Source organism: Amblyraja radiata, chromosome 7 (assembly GCF_010909765.2).
Source record: "Amblyraja radiata isolate CabotCenter1 chromosome 7, sAmbRad1.1.pri, whole genome shotgun sequence".
NCBI lineage: Eukaryota > Metazoa > Chordata > Chondrichthyes > Rajiformes > Rajidae > Amblyraja > Amblyraja radiata.
In genome coordinates, this window is record NC_045962.1 from 15,462,799 (window position 1) to 15,483,322 (window position 20,524).

Genomic DNA, 20,524 nt, shown 5'->3' on the forward strand with positions numbered 1-20,524 from the left:
TTACCCCCCAATTTGATAGAACTGAGCATACTCGATAGGTTGAATGGTTTCCTTTATGTCATAAGGTAATATGATAGCATCCTTCCATTCCTTTCTCGCCAACTACCTATCTTGCTTAAGTTTAAATGGTGTGTGTCTCAGCACTCCATGTGGTAATGTTTCTTGCATTCAAATCTGCTTGCACACAGTTTCCTACCTTCCAAAGATCAAGAGATAGAGACCTATGTCTTTGGCTGGATTTCCCCTTTCCTAATATTCAGCACATGTAGAGGAGATAAACCGTTCCCCTCCTGCTCCACAAGGTCACGTGCTGTCCATATCTTGGGAACCCCAGCATGAATTTCATAAGGTCCCCTGCACTTACTCATCTTCTTTTCCATTATGCACTCCTCACCTCCACCTCAGAAGGCAGTGGAGGCCAATTCTCTGGAGGCTTTCAAGAGAGAGTGAGAGAGGTCTCTTAAAGATAGAGGAGTGAGCGGATATGGGGAGAAGGCAGGAACTGGGTACTGATTGTTGATGATCAGCCATGAGCACAGTGAATGGCAGTGCTGGCTCAAAGGGCCGAATGGCCTACTTCTGCACCTGTTGTCTATTGTCTTTGTTAAAGTTTCACCGCCTACTTTGTTTCCACACAAAACGTGCAAAATATTAAATCCCGCCTGATCACCGGGCATGGCAAAGCTCATAAAGTTGCCTTCTCTCCATAAAACAGTGTCAGTCAGCAGGGTGTTAGCATTGGAGGGATTTATCTCTGTACACCGGCTGTTAGATCTGAGAGCACAGCTGAGTGTAAGTTGTGTATGGACTTTAATACGTTTGTAGTTCATCTACAGTATCCTGCAATAAAAACCAACATACTATTTGTCGTCCTTTCCTCTTGTGACATCTGCTTCTAACTTTCTGTTTCTTATGTGATCTCTATCAACAACAACATTTAAAAGAGACTTCCTTAATTTATGTATTGTTCCGATTTTCTTATCACAAACTCGTCGTTGCTCTCACCCTCCGTTACTAACACTGAGCCCCAACAAAATTCCTACAGTTTCCATAACCTTTCTCTGAATCAATGCGGTTCAACATGTTTTGTTACTGGCAAAAAGTTGTTGTGTTGGTGTCACCAATCTCTCCAAAGATGAGTTCATACTCAAAACCTGTATAATCCAATGTAAAGAAGCAAAAAAAAAAAACCCCAGTAAATACTGCAAACAAACTAAAATTAATTCAGCCAACAAGTCCCCAGAGAACATATTATATGTGGTTGAACTTTGCATAGACTCCATCGTATTAGAGTTTATTTCTGGTTCGGCAACACTTATTTGTTGACTTTTAGTCACATGTTTGACCAACTGCATGCAAAGGATAAAATACTCTTATCAACCATGCCATGGGAAGTCACATTTATATTGAGTAACAATTCTTCTATAAAATAAAAGTTTGGAGGATAACAATAAGATTTAGGAGTCACACATTAAGTAGTATTTCGTTTTTCTATACACAAACTTGCACCCGTCAATACTAACATTGTGCCTGGATACAGATTCATGCAGTTTCCATAACCTTTCCCCCAATAAATGAAACATTAACCAATAGCATATATTGCTAAAGGTAGAAAGACCATGGTGTTCAAGTATCTACATGTTACATCAGACTGAAATCTCTGGGCATTGCACAACAGGCAGTTCTATGAGGCAAATGAACAGGGATCAGAACTATTGGAATGCTTGTCAAAGGGTCACACCAGCTATGATCATACCAGGCATCATGACTTCCCTGTGTGCTGAATGATTTATGAATTCCTAGAATTTTTAAAGGAATTTAGGTGGCAGAAATTTTAAAAAATTTAGTTAGATTTAGAGATACAGCGCAGAAACAGGCATGGTGAGTTTGCACCGACCAGCGATCCCCACACATTAACACTACCCTACACACACGAGGGACAATTTTATATTTATACCAAGCCAATTAACCTACAAACCTGTACGTCTTTGGAAATCGGGAGGAAAGCGAAGATCTCGGAGAAAACCCCACGCAAGTCACGGGGAGAACGTACAAACTCCGTACAGACAACACCCATAGTCAGGATTGAACCCGGGGTCTCTGATGCTGTAAGGCAGTAGCTCTATTGCTACGCCACTGTGTCACCCACGGCCCAATATTAAATTATATTAATTTATCCTTGTGTTAATTAAAAAAATTAGAGCAATTAGAATATTGATAGAATGGAGAGTTGGAACCTTTCTACCTGTTTACATTATGTATTCAGCTGTACTTCTGTGGGGAGCTCACATTACCTTTAGAAGAGAAAATATGGAAAAGATTTGATGGAGAAAAAATATCAGTGTTAGGTATATTTTAAAGAGTCAATTCTATGAACTATAGTTGAACTTGAACGATGATAGCTCCATCAACTGTGCCTTGTAATATGAGAATTGGAAGCGCCAACTGCATTTTCCTCGTGGGTCTTCAACACAAGTGTTTATTTTACAAGCAGTCTTTTATACGGTCGTAAATTACATGGTGTAAAGCATTCTGTGTGGAAGCAAAAGGAGCAAGATCAGGGAAGGTTTGCAGGAAAAATAGCAAGGGATTGGAGAAGGAATTGACAACACTCTTGCTATCCATTTTACACAACTCAACTTCAAGGACTGTAGCTGAGCTTGTGTTGAGAGGATATAATCAATGTGCTACCTGAACAATGAGGAAAGCCATGTAAATGCACCTGGATCCATCTGGATGCAGCTCAGCTGTGCATGGCAACTGCTCTGCCCAAGACCCGCGGAATTTGAAGAGAGTTGTGGACGCAGTCCAGTTGATCACACAACCCCTTGCCCCCACAACCCTTCACACAGCCAGCAAGGACCACTCACAAGGCCCAGTCATTCTCTGTTCTCCCCTCTCCCGTCACGCAGAAGATACAAAAGCTAGAAAGTATGTACCAACTGATTGAAGAACAGCTTCTTCCCCACTGTTATCAGATTATTGAACACACCACTCGTGTGCTGGGGATGACTTCACAATCTTCCAACCAACCTTGTTATGGCACCTGTATTTTTTTTATCTGCACTTCCTCTGCAGCTGTAATACTATATTCTGCACCCTGCTTTTTGCACTACCTGATCTACTCGTGTATCGTATGATTTATATTCATTCATCTGTATCAAATAAATAAATTGCTGCAAGTAAGAATTTCATTGTTCCTTTGTCAGTACACAGGACAATTAAACACTCTTGACAGTTCAGATTAGATAAGAAGCAACAAAGGGATCAATGGAATAAAAATTAATTGGTAGGCACAAGCTAATTTCAGCCACTTGAACAAAGGTCTGCCCAGAGCAGATAAGAGTTCAAGACTGGTGTGTAAAAAAGGTATTGGGCCAACCTTTAAACAGGAAACTGCATATATACGTACATCTGTGCAAAGGGCAAGCAGATGGCAACCAAAGCCAGATGCTCCTAAATGGCAGATAGACACAAAAAGCTGGAGTAACTCAGCGGGACAGGCAGCATCTCTGGAGAGAAGGAATGGGCGACGTTTCGGGTTGAGACCCTTCTTCAGACTGCTCCTCCTCCTAAATTGTTACAATTTAGACAGCAGGATGAGGCAAGAAAAGAGGATAAACATGAAATGTACCGAAAAGTGAAAACATGTTCACACCAGCTTTTTGTTTTCACCTAGCAAACAGCATCGTTTATCATCGTTACTTTTTTGCATATCTTTCATTCATTGTTTTATATCTCTCTACACCATCGCCTACATCTCTCATTTCCCTTTCCCGTGACTTTCAGTCTGAAGAAGGGTCTCGATCCGAAACGTCACCCATTCCTTCTCTCCAGAGAGGTTGCCTGCCCCGCTGAGTTACTCCAGCATTGTCTGTGGGTGTGTGTGCATGCATGCGTGTGTGTCTGAGTGCGAGTGTGTGTGCGTCTGTGTGCTTGTGTGCGACTTTGCGTGTGTGCGTGTGTGCATGCATGTGTATGCGCATGCAATAGCTTTGTGCAGCAGAGCCTGATGTCCAGTCATCTTGAACATCCTCGCCACTGGGCCAAAACCTTACTCTATTCATTCCATGTGATGGCTGGCATGTTACAACTATCCCATGTTAAAAGAAATCATGCACCAGTATCCTCCATCCCTCAGGACTGAAATAGAAGCAAGTTGTTCTAGACTCTGAGGGACTGCCTAAGTAGAGGGAAAGAAGAAGGTGGTGGTACAGATTCATGAGTGGCCTCCAATACGGATGAACATGGAGATGAATAAAAAGGGTGGAAGCAACAAAACAGGTTGCACAGACTTGCTGCTCCAGACGGTCGACTGTGATATTCTATGATCATTACTTTCACTTCCACTAGATCAATCAGAAGCAATTTTAATCTAATTTATTTTTCTTTAGACTCCAGAGTAATTACAAGTGTTAGCAGATGAGCTGAGTTAACTATTGCCATTACATTTTCACCCGTATACACGGGAAGAAAGATGGGGTCTTGTTTAAAACGATATTGCCTGTAGCTCTGAGCTCCAGAGAATTAAACACTAATTTTACCAAACTGACAACTAACATGGCAGGAACCAGCAAGGTCCTCTATGTGATTACCTAATATCTGTTTCTGCTATCACGTTGTGATTTCCCCGAATAATCAGGACAGACATCTTACAATTTCCATGCAACTTTATCAGTAAAAACAAGAGCAGGTCTAAACCAGTTCAATCTGCTTACATCACCTGCTGGTGCATAATCACACACACAACATCTGCAAATTAGTGCAATTGACAAAGACATGTTCGTCACAAACACCCATCCTAATAAATTAATGGGTCATTATTGTTGTTTGTACCATTGTATTCAGGGGGTGATCAGAATGCAGCTACAAAGCACTTGTAGAAATTGACACCAACAGGCTACAGGAATGATTTAAGTTTGAGGCATTTAACTGCTGGTGAAGCTTGTTTGCCTTCTGCTCGCTGTTTCAGGTTCGAGCTACTTAATGCTCTCCAGCTCCATAGAATTCTTCCCAAAATGGCTCTGGCCCACTCAAGATTATCTCATCCTGTTTAAGCAGAAACCTTAGCTGAGGCTATAGCAAGAAACTGGATTTGTCCACTCCGTCAATGCATTGAATTTACCATGCAAGCTGGAGAGAGGACTCCACCTAAATTTAATTGGAATTTCCCTGTTTCATCCACACAAGGAAAAGTATCTTGGTCACAATCTTAATCAAGAGAGGGAGAGAGGGGGAGAGCGGGAGAGGGGGAGGGATTGAGGACAGGCCGAGGGAGATGGCAAGGGCAAGAGCAGGGGGGGTAGGGGAACATTCATGTGCACACACAAACATTAGCACTCAGGTTAGAGATTGAGAGAATGAGGGCGAGTGGGATTTTATAAATTCAAGCTAAATTTTAAAATCATTTGGCTTTGTGGATTATGAAATAAAAAAGAAGAGATCTGAGAAAGCAAGAAAATAAAGTTTGGGCGAAACAGTAACCTGGTTGTAGAAAGTGGCCAGATTCATCTAATTATCGTATATAATGATATAGGAGAATATGCAAACACTCAGATGAATATCATTCGAATATATCTAAAAAATAGATGGTTTCCTGAAACCTTGTTCCTGAGTTTGTCCCCACAACTCATCTGAAGGCTTCAGTGAGACTGTGGGATGGCACTGCACATAATCTCAATGGAATCCTCATGTAATCAAGTCATAATGATTCAACCAAAGGAAGCCATGGAATTTAACCCCATCATTCACATCTTACCTTTACTGTTCTGAAGTTGGCAGCATCATCTATCCCATTGACTTCTGCCGATTCCTGGCCCAGGTAATTGTAATGGTTGAAATCCCTCTCAAGTTTCAATTGTTCTGCAAGTGAAAAGTTAAAATATTATAACTTCTTTAAGATTCCAATGTTTCAAAGCATTCCTGTTGTTGAATGGTCCTTTATTAGTTATGTGGTCATTGCACAGACAATGTCACAATCTTAAGAAGCTGTAATTACTCATTTGGGTTAAGTTAATGGTGAATAATCTCTATTTAAAGAGATCTGATGTCCCCAAGATATCTCTCAATATCTACTACAGTGTAAGCTGTAGCTGTAATGATGTACAATATTTGGTTATACCTTCTGACATCACATCAACGCCACATTGTACGGGTTAAGGATCAGATCCTTAATTTAAATCATTTACATTCAGATCTTAAACTACTTTGTTGCTGCACAAGGCACTGTTTACAGTTGAGCAGGACCTCTCCCCGAAACCTTCCAATTCCAACCACAGCCTCATGTAACAAATAAAATACAAAAGGACAATGCACTCCTGGCTAAATTCAGTGTCCAATGTAGGTGTTCTACTTATTCTGAAACTATCCCTGCATATACTGTACCATTTTCCAGAAATTAATCAGGATATTAATTGCGATTCTTCACCCATTTCATCATCCATGTCCAAGATCTTCCAAAACATTGGAATACACATTGCTCAATTTTACATGTGCTTAATATTCTTCTGTTTACTTACAAAAATATTTTCTCTCATTTCGTATTGACCGTGCCTGCAAGAACCGTTGTCGTTTGTAAATTCATCACATTTGCAATATGTTTTACGTATTGAAATCATCGATGCAAATTAGGAACAGTAAATCATCATTGTACTGATCCCTGGAGAAAACACCAACTGCTGTCCACTGCCTCAAAACTGAACAGTAATTGCATTATCTTTTGGCACTTCCTAATTTTTCATTAATGTTCACCATTTCTGAGTTCACTTAGCAATCTGTTATGTGAAACCTGTTTTTTTTTAAATTTTTACTTCTGTGGGTGTTGTAAAATCCAACGGCAAGGTGGATCAGGCAAGAATTCCCTTGAATTCATGCTTATTGTAGTTCACTGGGGTGTTATTATGTAATACAGGTTTATTCTGATAATCAATTCATCTCATGTGGTATTTGCGTCGTAGAATTGAATCACTTAGCCTAAACATCTATGACCATATGGTTTAACCAATGGTCATTGATTGTCACGTGTATCGAGGTCCAGTGAAATTTGATTCCACGAGAAAAATGTGAGTAGGATGTGTGAAACTGGGAAGGCTGTGGTGTAGTATTTGGAAGAAATTAGGAATTAACCAGATTGACACACACACAGAGGCACAAACAAGATGAAGACTTTTAGTTATATAGAGATGTGCAGTGAAAGTTTTTCTTCAGAGTGGTGGGAGGAACATGCTGCCAGGGTTGGTGGTGGAGGCAGATATGATAATGGCGTTCAAGAAGATTTTAGATAGATGTCACATGGATACGCATGGAATGGAGGATAGGGATCATGTCCAGGCAGAGAGGATTAGTTTAACCTGCCAGAGGCATTGTGGATGAAACGGCATGTGGTGTACTGTTCAATCTTCCAGTCCACTTGTAATTGTAAAAAAACAATAGACGTGGATATCTAAAATATTATCAGAAATACTTGAAATACTTCGTTCCGATACAATTCCAAATTCTGATCAATAATCACCCACTCATTTTCACCCCTGGAGTTGCAATTTCATCTGCTAAATATTTAAAACATTTCCTGCTCAAATTTCTCACATACCCACACTGTGTGTTTATCAAATTAAATCTTGCATTAATATATCACCTTTCCCTTTTCTTTTAAGGTGTCTCTTACTGTCTTAATGGCCAACAAAATCTTTTTTAACATCCGACCCCAGCAGCTCATTGAATATAGTAATTTATTTCCAGTGGGGGTGATTCCAATTAATTGAAATCATCCCCACTTGACAGGCAAATCTCAATAACATTAAGTGTAGGAAGGAACTGCAGATGCTGGTTTACACCGAAGATAGACAGACTGCAGAAGGGTCTTGACCAGAAACGTCACATATTCCTTCTATCCAGAGATGCTGCTTGTCCCGTTGAATTACTCCAGCATTTTGTGTCTATTCTCAAAAACATTAATGTCCTTTCTATCTTCTCTATGCACATCTCCACAAATTCATTTCAATCATATGTTTTTTTTAAACAGTCAGCCTGTACTTACTATCAAGATTTACACATAAATAACCAAGAGATAATAAAGTGGGAGAAAATCTTACATGAAAGAAACCTCAGCATGTCTCAGTGTCTTAAAGCGAGGTTTGTGCAAGGCTGAAGATGGTAAGAAAAAAAACTGTTTCTGAATAGAATTCTGAACTCCCATTAATCCTAATATTACTGTTGTCCCTTTGCCTTGCGAAACAAATAAATAAAATGGTTCTCATTGCTTGGAGTTAAAACATATCTATCTGAACTAAACAATGTTGGAATGATGGAACTATTCTGCCACTTGTATTCTGAATTGAAGCAAGTAAATTCCACCAATTACCTCAGGACTTTACAAACTTGCATTGGCTCAGAGTTTGGTAATGCCTCAAATTTAAAATTCACCTTCTTATGTTCAAATTCCTTCATGGCCTCACCTCACTCTTACTCCATTACCACCTCCTGCCCAACAGCCATCTGATATTTCCAACAGCATCCAATTCTGGTTTCTTGCACCACCCCCAATTTTCATCATTCTCCCCTCAGCAGCCACGTGTTTAGTTGCCCTATTTCTCGACCCTGGACTTTCCTCCCTAAATCTCCCTATCACTCTACTCTTTAAGCTGCCCCTAACAATCACACCCCCTCTACCAAGCTTTAGGTCATGCGTTTGAATGTCTCCTTGTGTGAACTGACTTCAAATACCGTGAAGTGCCTTGAGGATATTTTTTGCTACAGGTGCTGTTTAAATACTAACAGTTGTTGGCGATGGAACAAGTTAGCTATTGGGTAGCCACGTGTTTGGGAGTATATGTGTAGGAAAGAACTGCAGATGCTGGTTTAAATCGAAGGTAGACACAAAATGCTGGAGTAACTCAGCGGGAGGGCAGCATCTCTAGAGAGAAGGAATGGGTGACATTTTGTGGTCGAGACACTTCTTCAGACTGTTTGGGAGTACACACTGTATATGTCTGTAGTGTCGTGCACTACAGTATTGTACTTACTCAGCAAATCATCGGAGCCACCTGAGAGCAGCTGATAAAAGATGTGGAAATTCCGCTCACCCCTGGGTTGCTTGACAACACGCGACTTCTCGAGGAGATCTTTCAGAAAGGAAGAAAGGATTTTTTTTGTTATTAAAAGTACACTTGGATCATTTATCGAAAACCTTTACAAAATGCGCTGGCAGTAATTTTCCATAATTACACTTCAATCATCGGAACGTATCATGTTTCCCAACATACTTGTTGCCATGAGATACTCAAGAGTTTTTTTTTAAAATAGTTTGATATGTATTTAGGCATGTCTGACATACTGTGAGTGCAAGTGATGCATTCCTGCCCCAATTGACCAACTAATGAAATAAGTAAAGAAAAACATTAACTAACACAGACTTTCTAAAATGGAAATATATTGGACGGTCTACAGAGAATAATAGTCAAAAATTATGATTACCATGACCCAGTTCTGCCCCTGCCAATTGTACCCATTCCAAAAAACAAATGACTTGTTAAGGAACACAATGTTTTACTGCTTCTCAACCTGAATCCTGACCAGTTTCTTTTCCAGCCCACATTTCTCTCTCTCCCTCTCCCTCTCTTTTTTTTCTTTTCCAATATTTATTCAGCAATTGCATATTACAGCGTACCAAACGTACATAAACGTTCAATGGTTACAATCCATCAAGCAGTCATTATAATACAATGTGCAATCAATATTAACAATGCTCTCCACCCCCCGCGGCGACCAGGCCTCAAGACTCTCCAGTGACACGAGAGCACGGACATAGGCCCGGAAGAGAGGCTGGCAGCCGACTCTGTTGTGACCATCGACCGCCCGCTGCCTGGACCCATGAATGGCCATCTTGGTCAGGCCCAGGAGCAGACCGACAGGGAGATCCCACCCTCCCGATCGGCTCTCCCCACTCCCTGCCTTGTGTCCAAACACCAGGATCATGGGGCTAAAATGCAACCAGAACTTGAAGAGCAGACCCTTCAGATATTGGTACAGGGGCAGCAAACTCACACACTCCGTATACACGTGGAACACGGTCTCTACCTCGCCACAGAAAATACAGGCGGCCGGCGAGCCCATGAACCAACCCAAAAGTTTATTACACGCCACTGTTCTGTGCAACACTCTCGGCCCCAGGTCCCCAATGCAAAAGGGGAAGACTCCCTTATAGAGAGACCTCCACTGGGGACCGCCCCCACCTTCAGATGGTAACAAGGCGTGTCCGGACGGAAGACAAAGGCAAGGAGGTGCAGAATTGCAGGAGCATATTGTACAGTATGCGTCTCTCCGCATCACAAAATGGCACGCTGGGCATCTCGGAATCCCTCTCCCTGTCTGTCCACATCCCTCTTTCTCTCTCACATTCTCTCTCCCTCTATGCATTTATTATTATTATTTTTATTATTAAGACCCTTTCATTTTACATGTAAGAAGTATTTGCTATAAGCATCAGAAATCATTTTTTTGAGAATTGGGGCAGATATGGGTGGGGTTCCCTGCATATTGAATGGAAATTCGAACATATTGTCAATGATACTGGTTTATTATTGCGTAACAATGATAAAGGAAACAAGTCATTGTTAGCTGTTTGGGTGAAAACGAGAAGCTGGTGCTACTTGGGGGGGGGGGGGGGGGGGGGGGGGGGGGGGGGATGGAATGCTGGGGCTACCTGAAGTGAGATAAATCAATTATCATGCCGCTGGGCTGTAAGCTGCCCAAGCGACATATGAGATGCTGTTCCTCCAATTTGCGTTTAGTCTCACTCTGACAATGGAGGAGAACTTGGGGGTATTGGTTTTGTCTTTTTGCACTATTATTGCTTGTTTGCTTGTGTGTGTGTGTGTGTGTGTGTGTGTGTGTGTGTGTGTGTGTGTGTGTGTGTGTGTGTGTGTGCGCGTGCGTGCGTGTGCGTGTGCGTGTGCGTGTGCGTGTGCGTGTGCGTGTGTGTGTGTGTGTGTGTGTGTGTGTGTGTGTGTGTGTGTATATGTATTCATGTGCATATGTATATATACAAAGAAAGTCTGTGCTATTTAGGGCAAAATAGAAGATAATTGAGGTAAGCAGTTTTTTATATGTATATATACACACACTGAACGTTTTTGCTCCTGTTTATTATATTGTTTACAGAGTACTATGCTTACGGATTCTGTTGTGCTGCTGCAAGTAAGAATTTCATTGTTCTGTCTGGGACATGACAATAAAACGCTCTTGACCATTGCTATCCAGCCCGATAACAACATACATGAGTACATCAGGTAAGGCTGGTTACAATGAGGGATCAAGAGGACGTGTGCCCTAATTATCCTGCAACATCATCTGTGCATGCAAAATCCACCACTTCTAGAAGGCAGGAAAGTTATTAAATGGTTAGAAGCGTGCAAGTAGATTATTCTGCTCACATTGTTTTTTTTAAAGGACAATAAAACCAGTAAAAAACAGCCTAACTCAATTCTCTTCTATTTTGTCCTAAATGGCACAGATTTGGGGGGGATTTTGTGAGGCTGTGTAACTCCAATACAGTGTTAATTAATTTCACCATGAACACGTTTTGCCTTTTTATTCAAAATGGTTTCAGTAAGAGGTGCTGAGCCGTGAGGAGGAAACATACATTGATTCAAAGTCATTAATACATTCGAAGATAGACACAAACAGTTGGAGTAACTCAGCGGGACAGGCAGCATCTCTGGAGAGAAGGAATGGGTGATGTTTCGTGCCGAGACCCTTCTTCAGACACAAGGGTCTCGACCTGAAACACCACCCATTCCTTCTCTCCAGAGATGTTGCCAGTCCCGCTGAGTTACTCCAGCATTTTGTGTCAATCTTCAGTTTAAACCGGCATCTGCAGTTCCTTCCTACACATTAATTCATTCAGCTGAAATGTCTTTATTGGAATCTAAACATTCCTTGTATTCAACCAATCTTATTGATCACTCAGTACAAATGAACTAGGACTGATTTGTCAATCATACCAATGTTCCTTCACTACATTAAAACATGACCATTAACCTCCATGTAAAATACCAAAAGTGACTACTGGATCTGTAAATAACTCTGCATTTATCATTGAGACCCTTTCATTTTATATGTAAGAAGTATTTGCTATAAGCATCAGAAATTATTTTATTGACTCGTACAGCACAAAAATAAGCCCTTCGGGCCCAATGTATGTGTCAAACATGACACCAAGTTAAACTAATATCCTCTGCCTACACATGATCCATATCTCTCCATTGCCTCTATCATATATGACTCAACCATCAACTCTGGCAATGCTTGTTGCCACTTGCAGGGAGCCATGGATGGTCCCCAAGGTCCTACTGTATATTAATGCTATTAAGGGTCTTGCCGTTAATTGTATACCTTTCCCTTACATTTGAACTTCCAACGTGCAATGCCTCACACTTGCTCACGTTAAACTCCATCTGCCATTTCTCTGCCCATTTCTGCAACTGATCTATCTCACGCCATATCTTCTGAAAGCTTTCCCCACTGCCTGCAACTCCACCAATTTCGATGCCACCTGCAAGCTTATGAACCAAGCCCTTTTACATTTATGACCAAGGCATTTAAACAGAGATCCCAGCATAGATCCCTGCGGAACTCCATTGGTCACAGACCTCCAGTCAGAATACCACCCTTCCACCACAACCCTGTCTTTTAAGAGTAACCTTGTTCTGAACCCAGTTCTGAAGCCAGTTTTGATTTGAAGTCAAAATATGGGATTAGTACATGTGACACATCACAATGTGCCATGTAAGGGTTTTCATGAAGAGTTATGTTATTAACTCTTCTGTTATTAAAACCACCCACATTTTAAGGATCATCAAATAGTGCTGTAGTAATATATTTAAAGTCTTCTACAGTCAGAAATAACTTGTAATATATGGTTTTGGATCCGAAATTACATGATTCATAATCCAGAAAAAAAAGATCAAACCTGCAGTGTAGCTAAAATAGTACCATTGACAAAATATTATTTGTAACTTGGGGCAAACATTCAGGCAGGACAAAAACGATCTCATTCATCTCTCTCGTTATTTAATGCTTCATTATTTAAGGCCATTAAACTGCACATCGAGCACTGGTGGTGAAACAAGACATCGGACAATGGACTTTGGGAAATGCTAATTGAGCATGACAGGTGCTGCGAGGGCACTTTGATGTTATCCTTTCATTCTAACTAATCACATGCATAAACTGGGCGGTACAGCTCTGGACCTTGCATGTTTTCACCATTTTAGCTTGACAATGAAACTAACCAAAGTGTAGATTGTACAGTGCTCATTAACCCTCAAGAGGGCAACAGAAGAATTGTTGATAGGAAAGACATGTTCAGTTTGTTTGATAATGTAGCATTTTGATAGTGTAAATGTACCGATTTTTTTGGAACCATAATCTGCTGCAATAGAAGAAAATGGCTAATTTTAGACCCCAAGAACAGCTTGAGTGACAAACTAGAATTAGAATAAGGTCAACCCAGATCCCAATCTGCCTGTTCCAGCTTTTAACAAGGACAAGTAGAGGTGTCCTCTCTCAGTCTCACATGTGGTCGAAGCAGCTTTAGAAAACCTTTAACGGGTGACTTTATTCACTACATTTTTATTAAGTTTAAACCGTTTAGCTGCACTTTCCTAATCTCAGGAAACTCAACTAGTTAAGGAGGGCCTGGTCCATAAGGGAAGTGCATAAGGTAAGGTAAGTGGACCTTTTCCTTCCAGCCCAACCAGCAAACATGGTCACAACCCCAAGATTTCAACCCCCTTTAAATCCCCAAGTGATCTCGCTGATCATTATCATTCACCTCCCTCTCAAACTACAATGTCTCCCTCCAATTCACCAGCACCTGATCCTTTCCCAACCCTTAACATGATCACCCCACACAGCAATAATAATGAGGCCCTTACCCACTCTTTTCTTTTCTTCCTCTCTCTCTCTCTCTCTCTCTCTGTCCCTCTGCCTATCTGTTTTAGTCTCTCTTTTTGATATATATCTCCCTCTCCTTGTCTGTTTATTTCTCTCTTTCTTTATCTCTCCCTTCTATCTAGCTCTCTGCCTTTCTCTCTCTCTTTATTTGTTTCTATGAATCACTATGTCTATCATCATGCCTCTCTATCTCTCTCTCTGTCTGTCTGTTACTCTATGTCTGTTTCTGTTTATCTGTCTCTGGCAGTCTTGTCTCCCTCTCTCTCTCTCTGAGCTTTGGTCTTATACCATATCCCTTCCCACCTGACAAGAGATAGAAGACCTGCATGACTTTCAAATATCAAAAAACAAAGTGCTGGAGGAACAGAGCAGGTCAGGCAGCATCTCACCAGCTAGGGTGCAGTCCTGACCTCCCATCAACTTTTGAGCTATCTTTCATCGGACTTCATCTGTACTAAATGTTATACCCTTTATTCTGTATCTGTACACTGTGGATGGCTTGATTGTAACCATGTACACTTTTTTGTTGACCGGAGAGCACACACAAAAAGCTTTGCACTGTACCTGATGGCACAATGGGCTAAGTGTTCGGCTGGCAACCGGAAGGTAGCCGGTTCGAATCCCGCTTGGAGTGCATACTGTCGTTGTGTCCTTGGGCAAGACACTTCACCCACCTTTGCCTGTGTGTGAATGTGTGTGAATGTGTGTGAGTGATTGGTGGTGGTCGGAGGGGCCGTAGGCGCAGATTGGCAGCCACGCTTCCGTCAGTCTGCCCCAGGGCAGCTGTGGCTACAGAAGTAGCTTACCACCACCGAGTGTGAATGAGGAGTGAATGAATAATGCGATGTAAAGCGCCTTGAGTATTAGAAAGGCGCTATATAAATCCCATCCATTATTATTATTATTACATGACAATAGTAAACTAAACTAAACTAAACATCTGATGAGGAATGGATAGGTGACGATTCGGGTCAGTAGCAAATATGGAAGTTATAAACAAGTTACTTATTTCTACTTTTGCACCTTTGTATTCTTAATAAATACATTTATATCCTTGTATTAAACATAAACTAAAATGGTGTGTGTAACAGTATAACAGTGTGTGTAACCTTGGCTTTAGCTAAAACATAGCTGGGAAGCAACAGTTTGGAATTTGAGGACGGCCGACAGAGGAAGAGATATGAGGGGAAATGTAAAGACTGAACCAAGGTCGGAAGTTAATGGTGGCGAGACAGAGAATACTAGAATCAAAGACAGATTGATGCAAGTGGAGTACAGCATGAAAGATAATGTAGCAGAGGTAAGGCTGAAACACTGTAATAAAGAGCTGCCTGTTTCTGTGGATCAGGGAGCAATTAGAGAACGGACAGGTGGTGTTGTCACTGAATGTTCCAGTCGAATATTTGCAAATATAAGGTTTTTGTCTTCTTTAAGAATTCTCTTAATTCTTTTTAAGAATGAAGGAGAATTCTTAAAGAAGATGAAAGCCTGTGTCATCTTATCCAACTTTGAGTCTTAAAACCACGACACAAACTAACCCAACGTGAACAGAAATGTTGCCTGTCCATTCTCTCCATAGATGCTGCCTGACCCACTGAGTTCATCCAACACTTTGTTTTCCTGCTCAAGACTGCAGTTTCTTATGTCTGACTTTGCAAGTAACATTAGCAGGATGTGCAGGAAACTCATGTTTCCCACCTAGAACTCCTCCCCATTCTTTGCAAACTTCAAAGCTATTACGTGCATTTTAAAATAACTATATCAAAGCAAAATGTTATGTATCCATATACATAGGTTCTAGTTTACCGCCAAATCAAACAAGCAAGATAAACAGCAGCTTGAAGTACAGCAAGATAAACAGCAGCTTAAAGTACAGTTTCCTCAATTTGATATGTGTGGAGAAATAGTACAGGGGTCTGTGCTGAGAATGTTGTCTGATATGACCATGTTATTACAGAAGTACTGAAAACCACCAATTACTCCAGTTTTAAAGACACTACAAAGTTTGATAGATTCTGTGGCAGTGTCTTTCATTTACATAAACAGGTTCTATGCTTAGGTTTCCCTGGTGTTCATTGTTACAATTGCATAAGAGGAAAGATAATGCAAAAGATATTTTGGTCTTCTAGATCTCAAGATGGCCTAGATCTCAAGAGGTGCATTTTTCAACTGTCATCTCCATCTATGGTGTAAATAATTTTATAAATATCTTTATTTTAAACAATATTGGGTTTTTTTACATTTCTACCCAGCAGAAAAAATAAAAGTTTTATAAATATCTTTATTTTAAACAATATATATATTTTTTACATTTCTACCCAGCAGAATAATCAATTCATACAGAATAAGGATTTCAGGACCATAGGGGTTGTTCACCAGTAATTATTTTGAATATTACTGTCCATGTCACAGCCTGACTGTAATAATCATTCTCAGTTTTATAGTAATTCAGCTGCAAAATCTGAGCCTTTGTTTAGCAATGTCTAGTGAAAAGCAACTCATTGTTAGCATGCAAGTCAGCAATAAAATAGCTGCTGGCAGCCGACAAATTGTCAATTCACTAACCTTCCCCAATTTACCCTTGACCTCATGTGGACAACTGAATGCTGGAACATTTACCAGAAAGTATGCAGGAAAGGGGCTCCAGATAGTGGATAATCAATGATGCTGTGACATGGGTGAACAAAACCTGCACATTTTCAGGTACCACAGAAATGGCAACAGGAACATACTTGTGATCTTTTGTAAAGCAAAGTTGTCTGAGAAACTACATTGGTGTGACTAGAGCCAGTATGTTGTCATCAGATAGCATGTTGGTAGCTGTCTGCTTGCAGAAGAATATGCATGAGGTAAATCACTCATCATGATGTTGCCACCTAATTTTCAGTGCTATCCATTTTAGTCTCTACAGCTGTACAGTTGTATTGACTTGCATCATTGGGTTAGTAGCCTCCATAGGAATATATGACATAGAAATAGTTTTGCAATGGTGTTTGTGTTGCATATGAACATAAACCTACCATGCCTACCTAACAGCATTGAAAATCAAATTATTTCAAGACTGGAATGAAAATTTGATAAGAGGTCACCTTCACCACATGACCGATTACTGTACCCAGCACTACCATCAATTCCACGTCACGAGCCAATGCAAAATGGGACATATTCCAGGTATAACCTGGAGCTTTCCCCAGCACCAACGTATTATGCACCTTCTCTTTCTCTTCACTCCTATTGGCCATTGTGCTCATCATGTTTGAAATCCTGCACTCTGTAGTTCCTTCCTAAATCCTTTCTATCTCCTCATATCCTTCTCATCCTTTTGAGAAACAATGCTTGAGAGGCATTCCAAAGAACACCGCAGCCAGGCTTTCTTTTGTGAAGTTCCTTGGGATGTACTTCAACAACCTGTCTAAACTAAACTAAACCAAACCGGAACTAAACTCCCCGGTAGGTTGCCTTCATTTACAATCTATACCTCAACATAAATCAATCTATGCAAAAATATTATTTTTCATGTTTAAGTTTTTGCTGTTGTTATTATTGTCACTTTCCATTACTTTTACTATAGAAAATCAAAAGAAAAATGCAGATGCTGAACATCTGAAATAAAATAGAACAGGCTGGAAATTCTCAGCTGGTCAGGCAGCAAATGTGAAGAGTGAGTCAGAGTTAATATTTCAGGTTGATGACATTTTTCCATTATTGTTGCTGCTCATCTTTCAGTGTCAGTCTAGGGAAAGTAGATTTGATATGATGTAAGACACTCAAACTATTACAGCCCCAGATACATGCTTAAGGTTAGTTTGGTTGAGTTTAGTTTAGAGATCCAGAAAACAGGCCTCTCGGCCCCTGAGATCACACTGTTCCATTCACACTAGTTCTTCGTTATACCGGTTTCTCACCCATTCCCCCACACATTAGCGGTCATTTTAGAGGTCAATTAACTAACAAATATGCACATCTTTGGGACATGGGAAGAAACCTCAGTGCCTGGAGGGAATCCACATGTTAACAGAGAGACCCTGCAAACTCCACACAAACAGTACTCGAGGTTAGAATCAAACTCGTGTCTCTGGCGCAGTGAGGCAGCAGCTCTACCAGCTTCACCACTCTACTGCCCTTAGACCAACAAAGAATCTGGGTATCGATCCCACTATCTCTCGCATGCCAAGCAAACGTTCTACCCTTTGAGCTAATTCCCCGGTAGGTTGCCTCCATTCACAATCTATACCTCAACATAAATATTATTTTTCATGTTTAAACTTGTTTTTGTTATTATTGTCACTTTCCAATACTTTCACTATAGAAAAGAAAAAGAAAAATGCAGATGCTGAAAATCTGAAATAAAATAGAACAGGCTGGAAATACTCAGCATGTCAGGCAGAAAATGTGAAGAGTGAGTCAGAGAGATGGGCCTGTCCCGCGTACGCAACTTTTTCGGCGACTGCCGGCACCAGTCATAGGTCGTTGCAGGTCGGCGAAAAATTTCAACATGTTGAAAATTCAGCGGCGACCAGAAAGATGCTACGACTCTTTGGGCGACTGAGGAGACTACTCACGACCGTACAGGTGACACCCTGGTGATATGTCGCGGGGGTGAAGCCTGTATGGTCGTGAGTAGTCGCTCAAAGAGTCGTACCTTGTTTTGGTCGCCGCTGGATTTTCAACGTTGAAAATGTTCGGCGACTTGTAGCGACCTATGACGGCAGTCGCCGAAAAAGTCGCGCAAGTGGGACAGGTCCATTAATACTTCAGGATGATGACATTTCATCATTGAATGTTTAAAAATAAATAAAATCATAGCATATATTCAGACAACAAAGCAAATATTATGTTTCCTTTTCTGTATGTGCTCCGATACGTGCAGTATCTATTATCCTCCTCTATCATCCTCCCTCTCCCCACCATCCACCTACACCCCTCTGCTTCCTCCCCTCCCTCCCCTCCTCCTTCATCCCTCCTCCATTACCTCGCCATCCCTCTTCCTACCCGTATCCTCCTTCATTCTCCCTCATGCCCCAGCACTCCCTCCCCCTCCTCTTCACCCTCCCTCTTCTTTCCCCTCTCCTCCTCCTCTCCCCCACTGCCTCCCTCATCTCTCCCTCCCTTTCCTTTCCCCTACCCCCAGTCACTACCTCCCTCCCTCCATAATCATCATCAGAATGCATCATTAGCTGGACGTGAGATTCTGGTGGTGCTGGATTGACAAATTTTGCAAACAATCCTTCCCTATTCCTACTAATATCCCACAATATTTTAAATTCACTTTTTCAAAGATGTTACCCAAAACCTCTGGAAGACCGGCTTGGTCTTGGGAGGGGGGGGGGGTCTATTTTCTGGGTCTCTAATACATTTTCCAATGAACCTGGTCATTTTAAAGATTGTTCGGAGAAACGGGGTCCTGGTGAGTTTGAAAGGAGTGCAGGAGAAAGGTCCTAGTGTGTTTAAAGGATGTACAGGAAACAGAACCAGGTGAATTTAGAGGGAGCAATGGGAAACAAGGCGACTGTGTGTTTAAAGGGAGTGGAAATAGACCTTTGATCTTAAAGGGAGTGCGAGAAACATTACCAGCGAACCAGATGTCAAAACATCTGAATAGTCATAAAGCAGTCTATCATCGTTTTAATGTCATTTCAAATCAGCGATGGCAGTCTTGGTTGTTTGCCGTACCAAATGCTTACATGCACTCCAATGCCACCCTTAAAAAGGCACCAGCAGAATTACATTCCCTTCCACTTTGTCTTCCAAAAAGATCAGGCTACTGGCACAGTGGGAGATGGGGAGGGGTGTTTGGGGACTGAAGTGGGGGAGATGGACAAGTGCAGAGGTGTTTAGTGTTTGGTTGCATGGAGAGGGGGAAATATTGTGTCTTTTAAGGCTGAACTGGATCAGTCTGCCAACATTGTCACGAATGACAGCTAACGGGTCAGTAAAGGCTGTTTCCAAGTGTTGCTGAAACACAATCTCCCTATTTTTACAAAAGCAAGTTGTTAAAGTGCTTGTAATCTGGAGGTTGTAGGACAAGGGATGGGGAAAGTCCATAATTCTCTGAACAGCTGTGCAGTGCACTCCAAATAAAACATTGCAAACATACATTGCAGAGAAAAGTGAATACTAAGTCAGGCTTGTCGTGTTCATGTTGACAACTTGCATCTGTCTTATTATGTTTATCCATTGTTTTATCGTGCATTTCATGAAGCTATTAGCATTTACAATAAACATTTGTTGGGGCTAAATAATAAAACTATTCTAGAGGTGGCAGAAATTGTATCACCCACTTCAATATTTGAAGAGAGCTCTTTGTATCCACAATGCCCTTTCACTGCTGTAGAATGCCATACGCCAAATTAGCAATGAAGGAAGTCTTTCTCAATGTAAACTTTAAGCATTTTGACTGAGACATTCCTTCTATTAATGCTGTAAAAATGGACTGCGGGCTCAATTAGTTTCTACAGCAAACTCTCAGCCGATTTCCCAGCATCTGCCCACACTAATGGACTGAGAACAGTGCTGACTATAATTCCTGTTTACATGCAATTGTGCATTAAAAAGTTACCACAAATATTTT

General features: G+C 41.1%; 1 protein-coding gene across 6 annotated transcripts in view; it reads right to left on the reverse strand.

The window, feature by feature from the left end:
* The window catches only part of myo1b (myosin IB), a 272,707-nt gene that overhangs the window by 91,769 nt on the left and 160,414 nt on the right, over positions 1-20,524 (reverse strand). For all 6 annotated transcript variants that reach the window (XM_033023743.1, XM_033023747.1, XM_033023745.1 and 3 more), the window contains exons 8-9: positions 9,021-9,119; positions 5,759-5,862 (exon numbers count right to left, since the gene is read on the reverse strand). In XM_033023743.1, the coding sequence (XP_032879634.1) occupies positions 5,759-5,862; positions 9,021-9,119 (203 nt within the window). The remainder of the gene's footprint in view (positions 1-5,758; positions 5,863-9,020; positions 9,120-20,524) is intronic.